The sequence below is a fragment of the Salmo salar genome, chromosome 06, assembly GCF_965601325.2.
Source record: "Salmo salar chromosome 06, fSalSal1, whole genome shotgun sequence".
NCBI lineage: Eukaryota > Metazoa > Chordata > Actinopteri > Salmoniformes > Salmonidae > Salmo > Salmo salar.
The window spans coordinates 28,554,730-28,574,604 of NC_138296.1; the positions used below are offsets into that span (position 1 = coordinate 28,554,730).

Here is a 19,875-nt window from a genome sequence, read left to right on the forward strand (position 1 = left end):
CAATAGGAAATACGCAGGCGCAAGGTGGAGTCGCTCTTATAGGCTACCTGTGAGCTACACTTTTAGAGAAAAAGGGTTCTACTGAGAGTGGTAGCCTTACAGGTGACTATCCCAGTTTCTCGCACCATCACTCACGTAACACATTAAGAAAATACCAGGACTGTTAAGAAAAAAATCCCCAGCAAACCTTTTTCTTCTCCACACCATAAATTTAATATAACTTCTGTCTGGTACCTGTATAGGCGATTTTACCGCATTTATGGTGTTGATTCTATATTGCAATGTTTTATGGCGTTGTACCAGATCCGCACTACAAAACAAATTCAGTATAGACTCATAAAACATTTTCATAAAACCATATCAATTCTTCATTCCTTAATTAAAATATACTGACACAAGTAGATAAAAAAATATATATTTTACTATCTTTTGTTTCACAGTTGCGGCATTGTATCCAACATAGGGCTATATAGGCAGGCAAATAACTTTTAATATTAGAAACTGGTCAATTTGACCCACTGAATAATATACCATGACGAGTATGATTGATTAGAGAAAGAAAATCCCCATTGTAAAGAGCCAGGTATAGTGACTTTGCACCACAGTGCAAATCTGATATCAACTTTGGAGGGGACAATTACATGAAATTTTCTCAAGAGCAATTCCTGAGGGAGACACCAAAAGTAGTGCTGTAACACATAGCCTACATTGTAATATGGTAAATGTATATTGAGGAACCAAAGAAATAAGGTGTTTGCCGTACTCCTAACTACCGGTACCCAAAACTACACAACTAATCACAACAGCAATACCATTGCCTTTAACAAATCTTAGTTCAGTCACCAGTTTAAGTTGAGAGTGGGGGTATCCATGGCATTTTCCAATTATGTTCCTATTTTACAAGTCAAAAAAATTGAGAACCTTTCATAATGTTGCCAAACAAAGACTCAACAAACTTACCTGAGACTCCCTGTCTCTGCCAGTCTGTCCCTGCATATCTGTCCCCAGCTCTGCTGTCTGTGTGCCATCTGTTGCCTGCTCTGCCTAATGACATCATTGTGAAACATTTCCATTAGAATTTCATTTCTTTCTTATGAACATTTTATCAACTAGTCTTTGAGATATTAGGCTACTAGGGTTATTACTTTGCGTTTTGGTGTACTGAAAAATACTCTGCCATTTTTCTACCTGGCTGGCTGGCTGGCTACACACACACACACAGTGTGTAGGTTATTTACAGTAGGAGATGGGCTTCTATCATCTTATCTTTTATCATTCTATTTGGGCTTCGATCTAAGAGGTAGCTAGCAAATGTGAAATGGATTAAAATGACAAGAGTTGACAGCTGTATGAGTTCACCATTTACACAACATATGCTGCAACCTTTTGTAATTTTAATAGTTTGTTTCATATTGGCTGGCTTCCAACAATAGCTGAATTTGCAAAGCTAGCGAGCACCAATTCCGTTTCAGTGGTGTTTGCTATAATCTTTGCTACCCGGGTTAAATAAAGGTGAAATAAAATAAATAAATAAAAGTTCCCTTGCGACAATTTAGCTTTTGCAACGAGACCATTAAATATATATAAGACAATGGTAGAAGAGAGTGTAGTTCTGTTCAGTTTGGACTTCAGTTTATCGCTAACCTTATCGCAGGGACTTTGAAGCACTAACTTACATCATCTGCATGCTGATCTTGGAATAAATTGATGATAGCAAAGATTCCATCTTTGACGAGGCCACATAAATGGAATAGCTAGCTTAATAGTTAATATTTGCGCGCTAGCTCTGCATATTCAGCTAGTTGGGTGCGCGATTGACTGGATTAACCTCACTTCAGTTACGTTCATTGAGTGCCCTTCAGACAGTAGATACGACCCCTCTGTTACCTTGCCAACTAAGGAACTGGCAGTGGATCAAAACATTGTGAGGCAAAGGGTAGGGGGGTCGCAATCTTTTGAAACTTAAAAACGTGCTATTAACCTGTTAGGGCTAGGGGGCAGTATTGACACGGCCGGGAAAAAAACGTACCCGATTTAATCAGGTTACTACTCCTGCCCAGTAACTAGAATATGCATATAATTATTGGCTTTGGATAGAAAACACCCTAAAGTTTCTAAAACTGTTTGAATGGTGTCTGTGAGTATAACAGAACTCATATGGCAGGCAAAAACCTGAGAAGATTCTGAACAGGAAGTGGCCTGTCTGACAAGTTGTTGTTCATCTTGGCTCTTTTTATTGAAGACTGAGGATCTTTGCTGTAACGTGACACTTCCTACGGCTCCCATAGGCTCTCAGAGCCCGGGAAAAAGCTGAATGATATCGAGGCAGCCCCAGGCTGAAACACATTATCGCGTTTGGATAGTGGCTGGTCAGAGTACTTACTCTGAGACTCAGGCGCATGCACGAGGGCACGAGATGTTTTTATTTTCTCTCTCTTTGTACGTATACACGCTTTCCCGGTCGGAATATTATCACTTTTTTACGAGAAAAATGGCATAAAAATTGATTTTAAACAGCGGTTGACATGCTTCGAAGTACGGTAATGGAATATTTAGAAATTTTTTGTCACGAAATGCGCCATGCTCGTCACCCTTATTTACCCTTTCGGATAGTGTCTTGAACGCACGAACAAAACGCTGCTATTTGGATATAACAATGGATTATTTGGGACCAAACCAACATTTGTTATTGAAGTAGAAGTCCTGGGAGTGCATTCTGACGAAGAACAGCAAAGGTAATAACATTTTTCTTATAGTAAATCTGACTTTGGTGAGTGCTAAACTTGCTGGGTGTCTAAATAGCTAGCCCTGTGATGCCGGGCTATCTACTCAGAATATTGCAAAATGTGCTTTCACCGAAAAGCTATTTTAAAATCGGACATATCGAGTGCATAGAGGAGTTCTGTATCTATAATTCTTAAAACAATTGTTATGTTTTTTATGAACGTTTATCGTGAGTAATTTAATAAATTCACCGGCAGTGTTCGGTCGGAATGCTAGTCACATGCTAGTCACATGCTAATGTAAAAAGCTGTTTTTTGATATAAATATGAACTTGATTGAACAAAACATGCATGTATTGTATAACATAATGTCCTAGGGTTGTCATCTGATGAAGATCATCAAAGGTTAGTGCTGCATTTAGCTGTGGTTTGGGTTTATGTGACATTATATGCTAGCTTGAAAAATGGGTGTCTGATTATTTCTGGCTGGGTACTCTGCTGACATAATCTAATGTTTTCCTTTCGTTGTAAGCCTTTTTGAAATCGGACAGTGTGGTTAGATTAACGAGAGTCTTGTCTTTAAAATGGTGTAAAATAGTCATATGTTTGAAAAATTGAAGTTTTTGCATTTTTGAGGTATTTGAATATCGCGCCACGGGATTACACTGGCCCAAGCGTCCCACCTAGCCCATAGAGGTTAAGTGTCTATAATCAGCACAATTGCTTTCATTGCGTATTATTAATATTATTTAAATTACATAGTTATGTTTCAGTGATATATTGAGGGGGACAAATCATATTTTTCCAAGGAAGGGGGGGTCGTGGTACCCCCGTCCCCCCCGGGATTTCCGCCCCTGTCCCAACCATGCCAATCTGCTCAAGAAATGACCACCAACTTTTCCCACTTCATGTAAACATCAAAAACTGCTATTGGATAAACGATATCTACTTGAATATAAAGTTGAACCCACCCTTGTAAAATCAATCAAATCGTATTTGTCACATGTGCCGAATACAACAGGTGTAGTAGACATGACAGTGAAATGCTTACTTACAAGCCCTTAACCAACAATGCAGTTAAGAAAAATACCTACAAAAAAATAAGAAATAAAAGAAACAAATAATTAAATAGCAGTAGTAAAAAACAATAGCGAGGCTATATACAGGGGGTACCGGTACAGAGTCAATGTGCAGGGGCACATTCAAATGAATGTGTTAAGACCATTATTACATGCCAATTGTGCCAGCCTTACTCCAAATACTTTCGATAATAGCAACCGGTTGGCTGGTTAAACAAAGGTTAGCAATGTAATGTAATGTAATGTCAAAGTCAAGAAAGCTTGCCAGCAGCAAGAGTCACTTGCAGCAACTGGTACTCACAGTGCTTTTTCAAAGCCTATGTCAGATACAGTGAGTGTAATTATCTCTAATGAGTGTAATTTGCTCAATATTAGGAGTTGAGAAGTAAAGTTGACTTCATTATAAATAATATATCCCCCTCTTTTATACTACTGGTATGTAATAAAAACACACAAATATCATCATATTATCACAAGGTGCCAGATTACGTTTATACAAAGTATTTTTCTGCATGTCTAAGCATATGTCTTGAGCTGTCTGTATCCTCCTGACTGGTGGTTCTGTTTTTTATTATGTTGCTAGAATCACCAGAACTGCTCAACACAATTTTTTAAAATGGAAACATAGGGTTAAGTTGTAAAAAAAAATTATATATATATATATATATATATATTATATATATATATATATATATATATATATATATATATATTAGGTTGTTGAAAAATATAAAAAATATAACACCTAAACCTATTTTTCAATTTTCAAAAATGTGGTTGTTTAAAAAACAACATATATATATATATATATATATATATATTTTAAAATCTAACCCTTATTTTAAACAACCTAACCCTAAAAACAAATGTTAAAAAAAATAGGGTTAGGTTGTTTGAAAAAATATATTTATATAAATATATATATAAATATATAAATATAAATATATTTTTTCAAACAACCTAACCCTATTTTTCCATTTTAAAAAATTGGGTTGGCAGTGATGGTGATCCCATGGGATTCGAACCCACAACACTAGCGATGCAAACGCCATGCTCTAGCAACTGAGACACATAATCATATCACATCATTACAAACCACTTAATGCCGCAATGTACTCAATTGCTGTATTGTGCATTGTTTTCTTCATGTTGATGGAAAGTCTACAGGTACAAATAGATGACCAGCCTATGTACAATACCGTGTGGTTTGTAAGTGGTTTGTAAGGATGGTCAATTAATACTGCACAAAAAGTGGTTGCGTTCCATGGTATTTGATTAAAAAACATTTTTTGATGTGGATGTTTTGGGTCTTTGTCCGTAACTTTGCACCTTTTGATGTAAATGTTTGAGGACAGGGTATTCCGTCACAATGACAATTGCAGTGAAATGGACAGGGCAACAAATCTTACAATTCCAACTATTGAATCATGCAAGATACTGTTCTTAATGATAAAACTACCTTTTTCCCAATGCAGAGATGCTGACTTTTTGTTGTTGTTGCCTGTGCTACAGAAGTCTATATGGTCTAGTAAGGACCAGTAAAGGCCCAGTGTACTTATTTTTTTGTATTAATACTTTTTTAAATCAGATTTTTTCAGGGGGTGCACCCTCAGCAACCCGACTTCCTGAGACTATGTATGTGTATGTGCATATATTTATTATTTTATCACGGACCCCCTGCAGTACCTCCGCGAACCACCGGTTGACTTCTGCGCACTTCTGCTTAGCCTCCCACTACAGAGTTATGCAGTTTTCACATCAGATATTTTTCAGAGCTGATCTGATTGGTCAAAACACCAATTAGTGAATTGGAGTGCCTGTGTAAACACAACCTAACATGCCTAAGACTTTACATCCAAATTACAACACAGTACGTAGGATCATAACACACATCATCAATACAGGCACATAACATGGCATCATAATTAATACAAGAATCACATTTAATCTGGCACCTTATAGTCGCTAGTTAAAGTCTACACACCCCTTACACAGTCTTCACATTTTAGCTGTTTTAAAATTACATCTAAAAAGGGAATCAATTGGATTTCCTACCAATCTATACAACCTACTCCAAATTTTCAAAGTGAAATAAACATTTAATAACATTTTCCAAATTACTAAGAAATATAAAATGATGATGTATTGATTGCGTATGCCTTCACTACCCAGAGTTAATACTTGGTGGAAGCACCTTTGGCAGCCACTACAGCTGTGAATCATTTTGAATAAGATTCTACCAACCTTGCAGAACGAATTCAAACCTTGCTGAATTAATTCAACCTTGATGCTGCCACCACAGTACTTTAAAATATAAAGGAATCAATAACAATGCATTCCTTGATACAATGATGTATCAATGACCCAACCCAAGCTCAGCTCAGATAAACCCTACCATCGTGTTGCTGAGTTGTGGTAATGCTGCAGTAAATATACATTATCCCAGGGGCGTTGGCAGTTACAATGTATGTAACCTAATTCCCCTGAATGCCTCTGTTGATCCTACATCTATTGTATACACTAATCATATGCCTATGAACCAAAGTTATACTGTTAGCACTGAGGCAGTGTGCCCTAGTAGGAAGTCCAGTGTGCCCTAGTAGGAAGTCACCGTGCACTATCAGCTCCAATATAAATAACATTGACATGTCTCCTTCTGATAAGCATCCCAGAAAAGTGCTAAAAATATCCCACATTAACATACAGTGCCTTCGGAAAGTATTCAGACTCCTTGACAATTCTTTTCAATTTGTGTTACTTTACAGCTAAAATTGATTATAGAAAACAAATTCCCCAGCAATCTACACACAATACCCCATAATGACAAAGCGAAAACAGGTTTTTAGAAATGTTACCAAATTTATAAAAAATAGAATAGGTGAAAAATGTGAAATAGGGGAACGGATGATCTCCGCATGTGTGGTTCCCACCGTGAAGCATGGAGGTGGTGTGATGGTGTGGGGTTGCTTTGCTGGTGACACTGTCTGTGATTTATTTAGAATTCAAAACACACTTAACCAGCATGGCTACCACAGCATTCTGAAGCAATACTCCATCCCATCTGGTTTGCGCTTAGTGGGACTATCATTTGTTTTTCAACAGGACAATGACCCAACACACCTCCAGGCTGTGTATGGGCTATTTGACCAAGAAGGAGAGTGCTGGAGTGCTGCATCAGATGACCTGGCCTTCACAATCACCCAACCTCAACCCAATTGAAATGGTTTGGGATGAGTTGGACCACAGAGTGAAGGAAAAGCAGCCAACAAGTGCTCAGCATATGTGGGAATTCCTTCAAGACTGTTGGGAAAGCATTCCAGGTGAAGCTGGTTAAGAGAATTAGAAGTGCGCAAAGCTGTCATCAAAATACATTTTGATTTGTTTAACACTTTTTTGGTTACTACATGATGATTCCATATGTGTTATTTCATAGTTTATGTTCTCACTATAATTCTACAATGTAGAAAATAGTAAAAATACAGAAAACCCTTGAATGAGTAGGTGTGTTCAAACTTTTGACTGGTACTGTATATCATACATACATACTTTTTACATGTATTTTTACTTTCACTTTCTTAGCTAGAGAATGCAGCTAGCTAGTTCAGCTTACTCAAGCACCCAGTTCAAACAGAGAGGGATGCTATGTTAGCTAGCTGGCTATGGCTATCCAACACTGGAACTCTTCCAAGTCAAGGTAAGCTTTTGGTTTTATAAATGTATTGCCACCTGCCGATGTAACTGCTAAACTGGTTGCTGTACTGCATGATTGTAGCAGGTATACTAACGCATTAGTTCTAGTAGCTATGTTGACTATGACGTTAATATGGTTAAAAGGATGTAGGCTGTGTGTAGCAGTTAGCGGTTATGGTATGAAAGTTTGGCTTGGAAATATTTATTTTTTCCTGCTCAGACAGCTGTTGTAGACAGCTGTTGCATTGTGCACTGAAGTCCACATCCAAAGGAAAAAGGTGAGGAGAGTGTAAATGGAGAGGAATTATACTGTATATACAACGAGCAAAGGTATTGCGGTTTATATGTGTCTGCTAGTTCTGTTTGCATGTGATCAGGGGTATATTCATTCTGTAGATTCTGTTGAAAAATCTTTCTTAAACGGAAGCAAACGGAATGAAATGGGGATAAACATAACTGAATTTGTTCAAAAGAAACTTGTTTGCAACTGTTGGACTAATGATTACACCCTAGATCAGCTAGATGCAGACAAGAGTGTGCAAGGCGGTATTGAATGTGTCACTGTCTGTCACCTTGATAACTCACATTTCTCTTGGCTTGTACCAACCTTATGATGGGTATAGGGAAAATCATTTAGTCTAAACCTATCGATGTTACATTGACCTGGGTGAATGGAATATGAATGACAGTCATCCAATATGCTGTAATAGAAATAAGGCCACGCTCATGAAAAAAAAAGAATCGTCCTCCCTCATCTTAAACGGCACTGACCGGCAAAAAAGCCTCAGTTGAAACCCCCATCTGATCATGGTTCATTTAATATGAGTAGGAGTGTAACAACTCCATCTGATTCACAGGGACCTGGTTCATTTGATAAGCAGGTCCAAAGTCTGGCACAATGCCTCAGATAACCCTTGAGTGGTACACCGCAACCCATTATACAGTACCTCAGATAACCCTTGAGTGGTACACCGCAACCCATTACACAATACCTCAGATAACCCTTCATGGGTGGCAGACTAAAACCCGGTACACTATACCTCAGCTAACCCGTCATAGGCGGTAGACTAATATGTTAAACTATATCTCAGCCAACACGTTAAGGGCGATAGACTAAGTAACAAGTCTCAAGATTCAAAGCCTGGTCATTTTATGTTCATGAATGTTGCATTTTACCTAATGAAACCCATTGCGCGTGGTAACGGTAAAAAGTCTACTTTACGCCAGGATACACAATACGGGCTGTAACTGTAGAAACAAAGTAGCTTTATTCACATCAGGGGAATTTAGCAAAACAAGGTTGCTGTTCACGTCAGGGGAACCTCCTTGTTATTTCATTTTCATTTCCGTGTATTGTACTTTCATTCAGTATGAATCACATGATTATGAAGGCCTAAATGTATGAAAGAGAGTATTATTTTAAATGTATGTATTGTAGTTCTATCCATGTGATGTATTACATCATGTTTTTGTGGACCCCAGTAAGAGCAGTAGCTAATGGAGATGCTAATAAAATACTAAATACCACTGACAGATCTTTTTTTTATAAACAATGATGATAAAATGTGGACTTAAAATTGAAGTTTAGTCATTAATTTAATCAGATTATTATTTTTTAAACAGGACATGGGCATGAGTCCTCTGGTTATAGGTGCCGGTTTGGAGAAGAGTTTCAGACGGTTTCTATACAGATATCCACACATTAAACAATTTGGATGGATGGACATGGAGTTACAGATTATAGATATGCCTTCAGTAACAGGATTTTTTTCCTGAAACAATTATTCTAAAAAATGTCACCAGTTATTTCCCAGGCTCTGCATTGTAGCCTTCTAGAACGCCCCATGAGCGACGCCGAATATAGGGCTATAACTATTTGAAGTATCCATTTACTTCTAAGAATTTAAAGCAATTGGTAATTACCTAGTTCAGATCTTGGATAGAAAATGCAGGTTCTCCTTCAACTGGTTCTTCTACAACTTATCAACTTGCCTTTCTATGTGGCATTTTTCAAAAGGCTAATAACTCAGATTCATTATATAACATCAATTAGCATAAGAAGTTCATATATACTTATGACAAGTCATGCAATGCACTATGACCCTTTGAAATGCATCATACATGAATGCCTTCCCAACATTTAATTCAGAATCAAATCCTGTACAGGTAGTTTATGTCGAAAAAAAGTGCTCCAATGAAAACTGATAAGAGAAAGGTCTAAATCATCTTTCCCAACATAGTCTCTCGCACAGTGAGAAAGCGTGTACATAACATTTTAACACAGCGACGTTCTGGACGTCTCAAATACCGAGCTCTGGCTATTTCCAGTGAGACTGTCACAGTTGTGTCCCTCTTGGATCTCATGCTTCAAACAGGAAGGTTCCGGCAGATGACAGAGATGCGGCGATGGCGGGGCACTCTCTGTCCAGAGAAAATAGACTCAGCATCTTTAAGGATCTCATGGGTGAACTTATATCTGGCCTGGTCCCTGGAAGGATGCATGAAAACAATGCCATCAGTCATTCACCACACAAGCACAATGTGTGAAATGCCAGGAGTTGTATCAAGTATCTCAGAGTATGAGTGCCGATTTAGGATCAGTTTAGCCTTTAAGATCACAATGAATATGAATACATGGACCAGTGTTGGTCAATTCCAATTTAATTTGAAATTCCAATGAATTCACTCATGAAGTGGAACATTTACTGTACATTGAATTCAATTTGAATGTCAACAACATTCAAATTATGGAATTAAATTGGAATTAGACTGTTTGAATTGGAATTGTGAAAAAAGTAATCTTTGGAATTTAATTGGAATTCAATATTTGTACAATTCCCAGTTAATGGAATTAATGTACTTAGTATTAAAATATATATCATTTAAACTTCCAATATAGCTAGGCTGTCTGAACAGTGACATGGTCATGAGGAATTTAATTACTTCAAGTCAAAGACTTACCTGGAATTTGAAATGAAATATAGAGGGAGAGGGAATTGAAATACTGTAGAATTGAATTTGTGGAATTAACCCCAACACGGACAGGGGAGGACCTGATCCTAGATTAGCACTCCCACTCAGATGTTTGATACATACGACTCCAGGCCATCTGACCAGATGGACCTCTGGGCCCTCATAAGGATAGTTATAGGCTATAGGAGGTGTTCAGACAGACTGTACCAACATGGACGTAACATAGAACAATTAAGTAAACCATTTAATGTTCTCCACAGGAGATACTGTGGGTTTGTTTAGTGCAGACTCTCATTACGGTATTTACTCAATTGCTCTTTCCCCGGTCAAATAAATCCATAGAATCGTTTTGGGTAGTACAAACATACCTTAGGCCTACCAGGTAGACTCTGATTACAGTGTATGCACAGGTGGTCGTTTGTAAACAATGAAAGACAGCATGTTGCTATGGCAGGTTTTATTGGGTCCTTACCTGAGTATGTAGAGAGAACGACGGGGCAGAAACAAGTTCAGCCATTCAGCGGTTTCATCCTCCCTCACCAAGCGCATCACACTGTCTGACAACAAACTCAGCCCTGCTATAGTGCTGCCACAGAACTGACAGAGAGAGGAGAGGAAGAGAAAGAAAGGGTCAGGGAGACCGTGAAAGAGAAAGGCAGGATGAAAGATCAAAAAAACAACAGGGGTGAGGGGGGGGATCAGAGAATGACTGAGTTCCAAACAGCATTGTAAAAGAAACAACAATTTTGCCAAAAAAGAATTCACATTGTGCCCAGTCAATAATCATGCACACAGAACACCATGTTCCATATTTATCATGCCTTTCATCTCAGGTTAATATGAGAGCCGTCTACCTACCTTGACACTGTCAATGTGTGGTTTGATGTATCCAGCCTTGTCCAGGTCCAGGACATGCACAGGGCCTAGGAGAGGGCTGCCCTCAGAGAAAGCCACAGCTCGGAGGCGATCCATCACCCCCTCACACACCACTCCCCACTGAGCACGCTCTGTCTCCCGGTAACCATGAATCGCCTGGTGAGCACAATGTCGAAAGAATGAATGCATTTTTTAAATTAAATGTGGGTAGGGGCCTCAAGAGAGTGATCATTGTCAACAGGGGTGGAATTGGGGTTCCAGGAGTGAAATTATTTGGATAATTTACATTGATTTCAAGGATTTTACATAATCAGAGAGTGATTTTATTTTCTAATTTTCATCCCTGACTGCCAACAAACAATGTTCTAAAAATATAAAAAAAGTGAAACATTTAAAAAAGTGATCCTTTTTAGATAAAACTATACTAAATATACACACGTCACCAAATAATTGATTAAAACCCACTGCTTTACAATGAAGGTCTACAGTAGCCTCAACAGCACTCTGCAGGGTAGCACCATGGTGTAGCAGAAAGACAGCTAGTTTCCGTCCTCCTCTGTTACATTGACTTCAATGCAAAACCTAGGAGGCTCACGGTTCTCACCCCGTCCTTAAACTTACACAGTAATAATGACAACTTCCAGAGGACATCCTCCAACCTATCAGAGCACTTGCAGCATGAACTGACATGTTGTCCACCCAATCAAAGGATCAGAGAATTAATCTCATACTGAAAGCATAAACTCCAGCTAGCTAGCACCGCAGTGCATAAAATGTGCTGAGTAGTTGACTCAAAGAGAGAGAAACAACAGTTGAACAGTTTTGAACAAATACATTAGTTTAAAAATGAAGGAGAAGCAAGAGAGAGAGAGCTAGCTATCCTTTGTATTTTTCACCTTCACTTAGCTAGCTAGTTTGGCCTACTCAAAACACCCGGCTCAGACAGAGAGGGATGCTATGTTAGATAGCTGGCTATGGCTATTCAACACCGGAACTCTTCAAAGTTAAGGTAAGCTTTTAGTTTTATTAATTTATTGACACCAGGGCCCACCTTTGTAACTGCTAAACTGCTTGCTGTCCACTGTACTGCATGATTGTAGTGGGTTTACTAACGCATTAGTTCTAGTAGCTATGTTGACTATGACGTTAGCTAATATGGTGACAACGACGTAGGCTGTGTGTAGCGGTTAGCAGTTCTGGTTTGGCTTAGAAAGTTTTTTTTGCCTGGTCAGACAGTTGATTGGTTGTGCACTGAAGTCCACAAGGGAAAAGGTGAGAGGAGGAGAGAGTGTAGAAGTGAGAAGGAATTATGCAACGAGCAAAGCGATCACGCTGTTTGTATGTGGCTGCGATCAAAGTGAACTTTAAGCATGGGGTGTATTCATTGAAAAACTTTTCTTAAATGGAAGCAAACGGAACAGGGATGAACATACCTGAATTTGTCCAATAGAAACTCTTGTTTGCAACTGTTGGACTAATGATTACACCCTAGATCAGCTAGATGCAGGCAAGAGTATGCAAGGAAGTATTGAATGTGTCATTGTCTGTCACCTTGACTACTAAAATTTATCTCGAGCTGTACGTTGCAAACTTTCATTCAGTGGCTAGATTGTAGCAACCTCATGATGGGTATAGGGAAAATCATGTAGTAGTATCATGTAGTAGCCTAAACCTATCTTATATTCAGCTGGGTGAATGGAATATGAATAACAGTCATCTAATATGTTGTAATAGAAATAAGGCCATGTTCATCCTAAAAATAATAATATTCCCTCAACTTAACCACCACTGACATAGGCCTATATATTTTACTCATGTTGAAATCTATTTTATTTTCAGTAAATTGAGTTCTATTTTGCTAATTGTAGGCTACACTGTCTTTTATTTTTGCCTCAATATATACTGAACAAAAATATAAAACGCAACATGGAACAATTTCAAAGATTTACAGTTCATATAAGGAAATTCGTCAATTTAAATAAATAAATTAGGCCCTAATCTATGGATTTCACATGACTGGGCAAGTGTCCAGCCATGGGTGGGCCTTGGAGGGCATAGGACCCACTGGGGAGCCAGGCCATGCCAATCAGATAGAGTTTTTTCCCCACAAAAGGGCTTTATTACAGACATAAATACTCCTCACCACCTCGCCCCCACCCCTCAGACGATCCTGCAGGTGAAGAAGCCGGATGTGGAGGTCCTGGACTGGCACGGTTACACGTGGTCTGCGGTTGGGAGGCTGGTTGGACGTACTGCCAAATTCTCTAAAACGACGTTGGAGGCAGCTTATGGTACAGAAATGAGCATTAAATTCTTTGGCAACAGCTCTGGTGGACATTCCTGCAGTCAGCATGCCAATTGCACTCTCTATCAGAACTTGAGACGTCAGTGGCATTGTGTTGTGTGACAAAACTGCACATTTTATAGTGGCCCTTTATTGTCCCCAGCACAAAGTGCACCTATGTAATGATCATGCTGTTTAATCAACATTTTGATATGCCACAACTGTCTGGTGGATAGATTATCTTGGCAAAGAAGAAATGCTCACTAACAGTTATGTAAACAAATTTGTGCACAAACATTTTGAGAAATAAGCTTTTTGTGCGTATGGAACATTTCTGGGAATTTTTATTTCAGCTCATGAAACATGGGACCAACACTTTACATGTTGAGTTTATATTTTTGTTCAGTGTATTTCATGATGTGTAACGTGTGCAATGATGTGCCAAATCTGTGGTTTAGTGCATAAATATTGGGCAAGTATTAGAATAAGCAGCCTCAATATTAGCAGCCATATAGGCCTAGGTGATAATATTTATCTGGAGCTAATCAGTCTTGTGGAATAATTCTAAAGTAAAGGTGAGATTTGAATGGAGAAGGCTGATCGGAGAGCACCGCTAGATTTTTTTTAAAATCTCAAACATATCAGTATCAACAAACGATCCACTTGGCAAACGTTCTTTCTGCGTTGTGTTTCGGGAAAAGTATGTTACATCTTCGGCCGATGCATCGTTAAAAACACGCATAAGCCTAAATTGCATTTCTATTGGGAAACCGGGAACTGACTGTTCAATCTAAATTAAGATCTATTCAACTTGTAATGTATGATGACGATAATTAATAGCCTAACAATTCAAATAATATAATATGGATATTGATGTTATTGCTGCCGCTGTTTTTTTCTCTACATGTTTATAGGTGAAATATAAGACTACAACGCATTTGCATGATGCCATTAGGGAAATGAATCAAAAGAGCTCCTCCGTACATACTGTAGCAGACCCTCTGAGTGTCGGCTAGCTTTATCTAGCTAACGTGAGTGTGAGCTGGGCACTTCTTTGTAGTCAACAAGCAAGGTCTATTTACAACTTACATCGTCCCAGTGGTCGAACTCGTATCGTTTCTTCCTCAGCCCAGGCTCGAGTTCTTTCATGAGGGCACCCTCCTCTTCCTCACTTATGAATTCCGTCCTCACCTCCACATGACCGCTAAGCCTCTGGACCAACTCCCCGGTCGAACCGCAGACTAGCTGGTCATCTCTGAACTGCAGGCCGCTGTTCGTAGCAGCTCCGGAGGAACTCGCTGCCGAACTTAGACATGATGTGGGACTGCACAGAGGCCGTTTATGAATACGTCTGGCAACTGTAATCAACAGTCTCATGCTTCATTAAATAAAAATATTTATGTAGACTGTCAGATTTGCTAAATTAAGCTATGCTTTGTTGTCTGGTGGCACAGAAGTCAGATCACGAAGAAAGGCGACATTTTGAAAACGCACTGCATTGTGGGAGTTGTATTGTCGTCACACTTCAGTAAATAAATAAAGCCTGCCTAGGCCTAAAATAACAAGCTATTAACCTTTTCACTGAAATTACAACAAGATACTGTGTTATCCATGTCAAATGCATAAAGGCTACGTAAATAAGGAATGTATAAGTCTTTTTAAATCAAATTGATTGTCTTACAAGAGCGGTACCTAGGCCTAATGCTGTGAGCTCTTTTATTGTCTTTTAGGTGTTGTCTTTTTCTCACTAGGCTATCTTTATAGGTCATGCCAGAGCTATACAGTTAGAGGCTATGTAAATAAGTCATTACTTTTCATATCTACATTTGGCTCTGGGTCACGCTATCTTTGTAAAGCATGACCTACGCTCATAAATTGCTATGCAGACGACACACAATTAATCTTCTCCTTTCCCCCTTCTGATAACCAGGCGGCGAATCGCATCTCTGCATGTCTGTCAGACATATCAGTGTGGATGACGGATCACCAGCTCAAGCTGAACCTCGGCAAGACGGAGCTGCTCTTCCTCCCGGGGAAGGACTGCCCGTTCCATGATCTCGCCATCACGGTTGACAACTCCCTTGTGTCCTCCTCCCAGAGTGCTAAGAACCTTGGCGTGATCCTGGACAACACCCTGTCGTTCTCCACTAACATCAAGGCGGTGACCCGATCCTGTAGGTTCATGCTCTACAACATTCGCAGAGTACGACCCTGCCTCACACAGGAAGCGGCGCAGGTCCTAATCCAGGCACTTGTCATCTCCCGTCTGGATTACTGCAACTCGCTGTTGGCTGGGCTCCCTGCCTGTGCCATTAAACCCATACAACTCATCCAGAACGCCGCAGCCCGTCTGGTGTTTAACCTTCCCAAGTTCTCTCACGTCACCCCGCTCCTCCGCTCTCTCCACTGGCTTCCAGTTGAAGCTCGCATCCGCTACAAGACCATGGTGATTGCCTACGGAGCTGTGAAGGGAACGGCACCTCCATACCTTCAGGCTCTGATCAGGCCCTACACCCAAACAAGGGCACTGCGTTCATCCACCTCTGGCCTGCTGGCCCCCCTACCTCTGAGGAAGCACAGTTCCCGCTCAGCCCAGTCAAAACTGTTCGCCGCTCAGGCACCCCAATGGTGGAACAAGCTCCCTCACGACGCCAGGACAGCGGAGTCAATCACCACCTTCCGGAGACACCTGAAACCCCACCTCTTTAAGGAATACCTAGGATAGGATAAAGTAATCCTTCTAACCCCCCCCCCCCTTAAAAGATTTAGATGCACTATTGTAAAGTGGTTGTTCCACTGGATATCATAAGGTGAATGCACCAATTTGTAAGTCGCTCTGGATAAGAGCGTCTGCTAAATGACTTAAATGTAAATGTAAATGTAATAAAATCCCAACGACTCTTACATAGTCGACTTCCTCACCATAGCCTCTCTGTGGACTACTTTCATCTATCTTGCACAATGGGGGTGATGATATGGGTGTGAAGGACTGATTGATATGAGTTGTGGCGTTTAACACTCTACAAAGCTAACTCAGCATAGGTATGTACATGTATGCGGACACTTTAGAACACTGTTTTTTTTTACTAATTGCTGCTGTACAAACACATGAAAATGATTGACTAGGCAAACTAGTCTCCTTTTATGCAACAAAAGAAACAGAAAGATTAAACAGGTTCTCTGGTGGGCCTTAATAAAAAAAAAGCCAACCATGAATAGTTGATGGTTGATGTATCCACCTGCCATTACTCAACAGAGGACACAATTATAGCCTAATCAGGCGGGGTTTTGTTGAGGACAGTCATGCAGCTTACTACAACCCCCCAACCGTCACTTTGAGTGACTAGGACCTTGAACCGTGTGAATCAAGGATTCTTGAATGTCGGGACAATCCTTGTCTGGCAGGGAAACTTTATTGTTATAGTAAAAAAAATGTTTTGTTCATTATTTGAGCTTAAAAATCAAATGTAGAGGTATTTTATAAGGAAAAATATTTGTTTTTGGAATTTTCAAAAATAATTTCATTATTAATTTCCAAGCCTGGAAATGGCCTTGTCCGGATCAAAGGATCTCAATTTCAAACTCTCCAAAAAAGTGTTTACAAAACAGGCAATAATGGATATTAACTGAAAAAGTATCTAATGTAGTTTCTTGCAATAGCCCTCTGTGACATTTGATAATATTTCTCTCAAAACTGTGATTCCTAAAAATATGTGTCAGGAAATTAGGTGAACTCCATCAGATTTGTCTAAAATACTAAATGAATCAGGAATGAGCAGGGTCAGCTAAACCATAAGGACCCCTTCTTCATGTCCTCATTACATGTAGTGCAACAAAATGATTCAAAGGAATCATTTTTCATATTTTATAATTGTTTGTATTTAACTTACATTTTTAGGGGCATAAATCTGTCTGTTTTGAGTATCTGTTGTTCACTCTGTCAATGATGGCTAGCCCCCTTAAGATACAATTTTTGGTAAAACTTCCTTTTAAGGCGTCTGACTGAAACATGGCTTAAGCCTGATGAATTTACTGTGTTAAATGAGGCCTCACCCCCTGGTTACACTAGTGACCATACCCCACATGCATCCGGCAAAGGCGGAGGTGTTGCTAACATTTACGATAGCAAATTTCAATTTACAAAAAAAAAAACAATGACGTTTTCGTCTTTTGAGCTTCTAGTCATGAAATCTATGCAGCCTTCTCACTCACTTTTTATAGCTACTGTTTACAGGCCTCCTGGGCCATATGCAGTGTTCCTCACTGAGTTCCCTGAATTCCTATCGGATCTTGTAGTCATAGCAGATAATATTCTAATTTTTGGTGACTTTAACATTCACATGGAAAAGTCCACAGGCCCACTCCAAAAGGCTTTCGGAGCCACCATCGACTCAGTGGGATTTGTCCAACATGTCTCTGGACCTACTCACTGCCAGAGTCATACTCTGGACCTAGTTTTGTCCCATGGAATAAATGTTGTGGATCTTAATGTTTTTCCTCATAATCCTGGATTATCGGACCACCATTTTATTGCGTTTGCAATTGCAACAAATAATCTGCTCAGACCCCAACCAAGGAGCATTAAAAGTCGTGCTATAAATTCTCAGACAACCCAAAGATTCCTTCATGCCCTTCCAGACTCCCTCTGCCTACCCAAGACAGAAAGACAGTACCGTGCAGTATCGAAGAGCCCTCACTGCTGCTCGATCATCCTATTTTTCCAACTTAATTGAGGAAAATAAGAACAATCCGAAATTTCTTTTTGATACTGTCGCAAAGCTAACTAAAAAGCAGCATTCGCAAATGGAGGATGGCTTTCACTTCAGCAGTAATACATTTATGAACTTCTTTGAGGAAAAGATCATGATCATTAGAAAGCAAATTACGGACTCCTCTTTAAATCTGGGTATTCCTCCAAAGCTCCATTGTCCTGAGTCTGCACAACTCTGCCAGGACCTAGGATCAAGGGAGATACTAAAGTGTTTTAGTACTATGTCTCTTGACACAATGATGAAAATAATCATGGCCTCCAAACCCTCAAGCTGCATACTGGATCCTATTCCAACTAAACTACTGAAAGAGCTGCTTCCTGTGCTTGGCCCTCCTATGTTGAACATAATAAATGGCTCTCTATCCACCGGATGTGTACCAAGCTCACTAAAAGTGGCAGTAATAAAGCCTCTCTTGAAAAAGCCAAATCTTGACCCAGAAATTATAAAAAACTATCGGCCTATATCGAATCTTCCATTCCTCTCAAAATTTTTGGAAAAAGCTGTTGCGCAGCAACTCACTGCCTTCCTGAAGACAAACAATGTATACGAAACGCTTCAGTCTGGTTTTAGACCCCATCATAGCACTGAGACTGCACTTGTGAAGGTGGTAAATGACCTTTTAATGACGTCAGACCGAGGCTCTGCATCTGTCCTCGTGCTCCTAGATCTTAGTGCCGCTTTTGATACCATCGATCACCACATTCTTTTGGAGAGATTGGAAACCCAAATTGGTCTACATGGACAAGTTCTGGCCTGGTTTAGATCTTATCTGTCGGAAAGATATCAGTTTGTCTCTGTGAATGGTTTGTCCTCTGACAAATCAATTGTACATTTCGGTGTTCCTCAAGGTTCCGTTTTAGGACCACTATTGTTTTCACTATATATTTTACCTCTTGGGGATGTCATTCGAAAACATAATGTTACATTTCACTGCTATGCGGACGACACACAGCTGTACATTTCAATGAAACATGGTGAAGCCCCAAAATTGCCCTCGCTAGAAGCCTGTGTTTCAGACATAAAGAAGTGGATGGCTGCAAACTTTCTACTTTTAAACTCGGACAAAACAGAGATGCTTGTTCTAGGTCCCAAGAAACAAAGAGATCTTCTGTTGAATCTGACAATTAATCTGGATGGTTGTACAGTCATCTCAAATAAAACTGTGAAGGACCTCGGTGTTACTCTGGACCCTGATCTCTCTTTTGAAGAACATATCAAGACTGTTTCAAGGACAGCTTTTTTCCATCTACGTAACATTGCAAAAATCAGAAACTTTCTGTCCAAAAATGACGCAGAAAAATTAATCCATGCTTTTGTTACTTCTAGGCTGGACTACTGCAATGCTCTACTTTCCGGCTACCCGGATAAAGCACTAAATAAACTTCAGTTAGTGCTAAATACGGCTGCTAGAATCCTGACTAGAACCAAAAAATGTGGATCATATTACTCCAGTGCTAGCCTCCCTACACTGGCTTCCT

The 19,875-nt window shown here is 39.6% G+C and overlaps 1 protein-coding gene across 1 annotated transcript; it reads right to left on the bottom strand.

The window, feature by feature from the left end:
• Nucleotides 1-8,735: 8,735 nt before the first annotated feature.
• On the bottom strand, nt 8,736-15,088 carry alkbh7 (alkB homolog 7, RNA demethylase). The gene is given in 4 exon segments (NM_001140387.1): nt 8,736-9,980; nt 10,938-11,062; nt 11,324-11,497; nt 14,715-15,088. Coding segments are annotated over 4 exon segments (708 nt in total). The 5' UTR covers nt 15,003-15,088; the 3' UTR covers nt 8,736-9,859.
• Between the last annotated feature and the right edge of the window lie 4,787 nt (nt 15,089-19,875).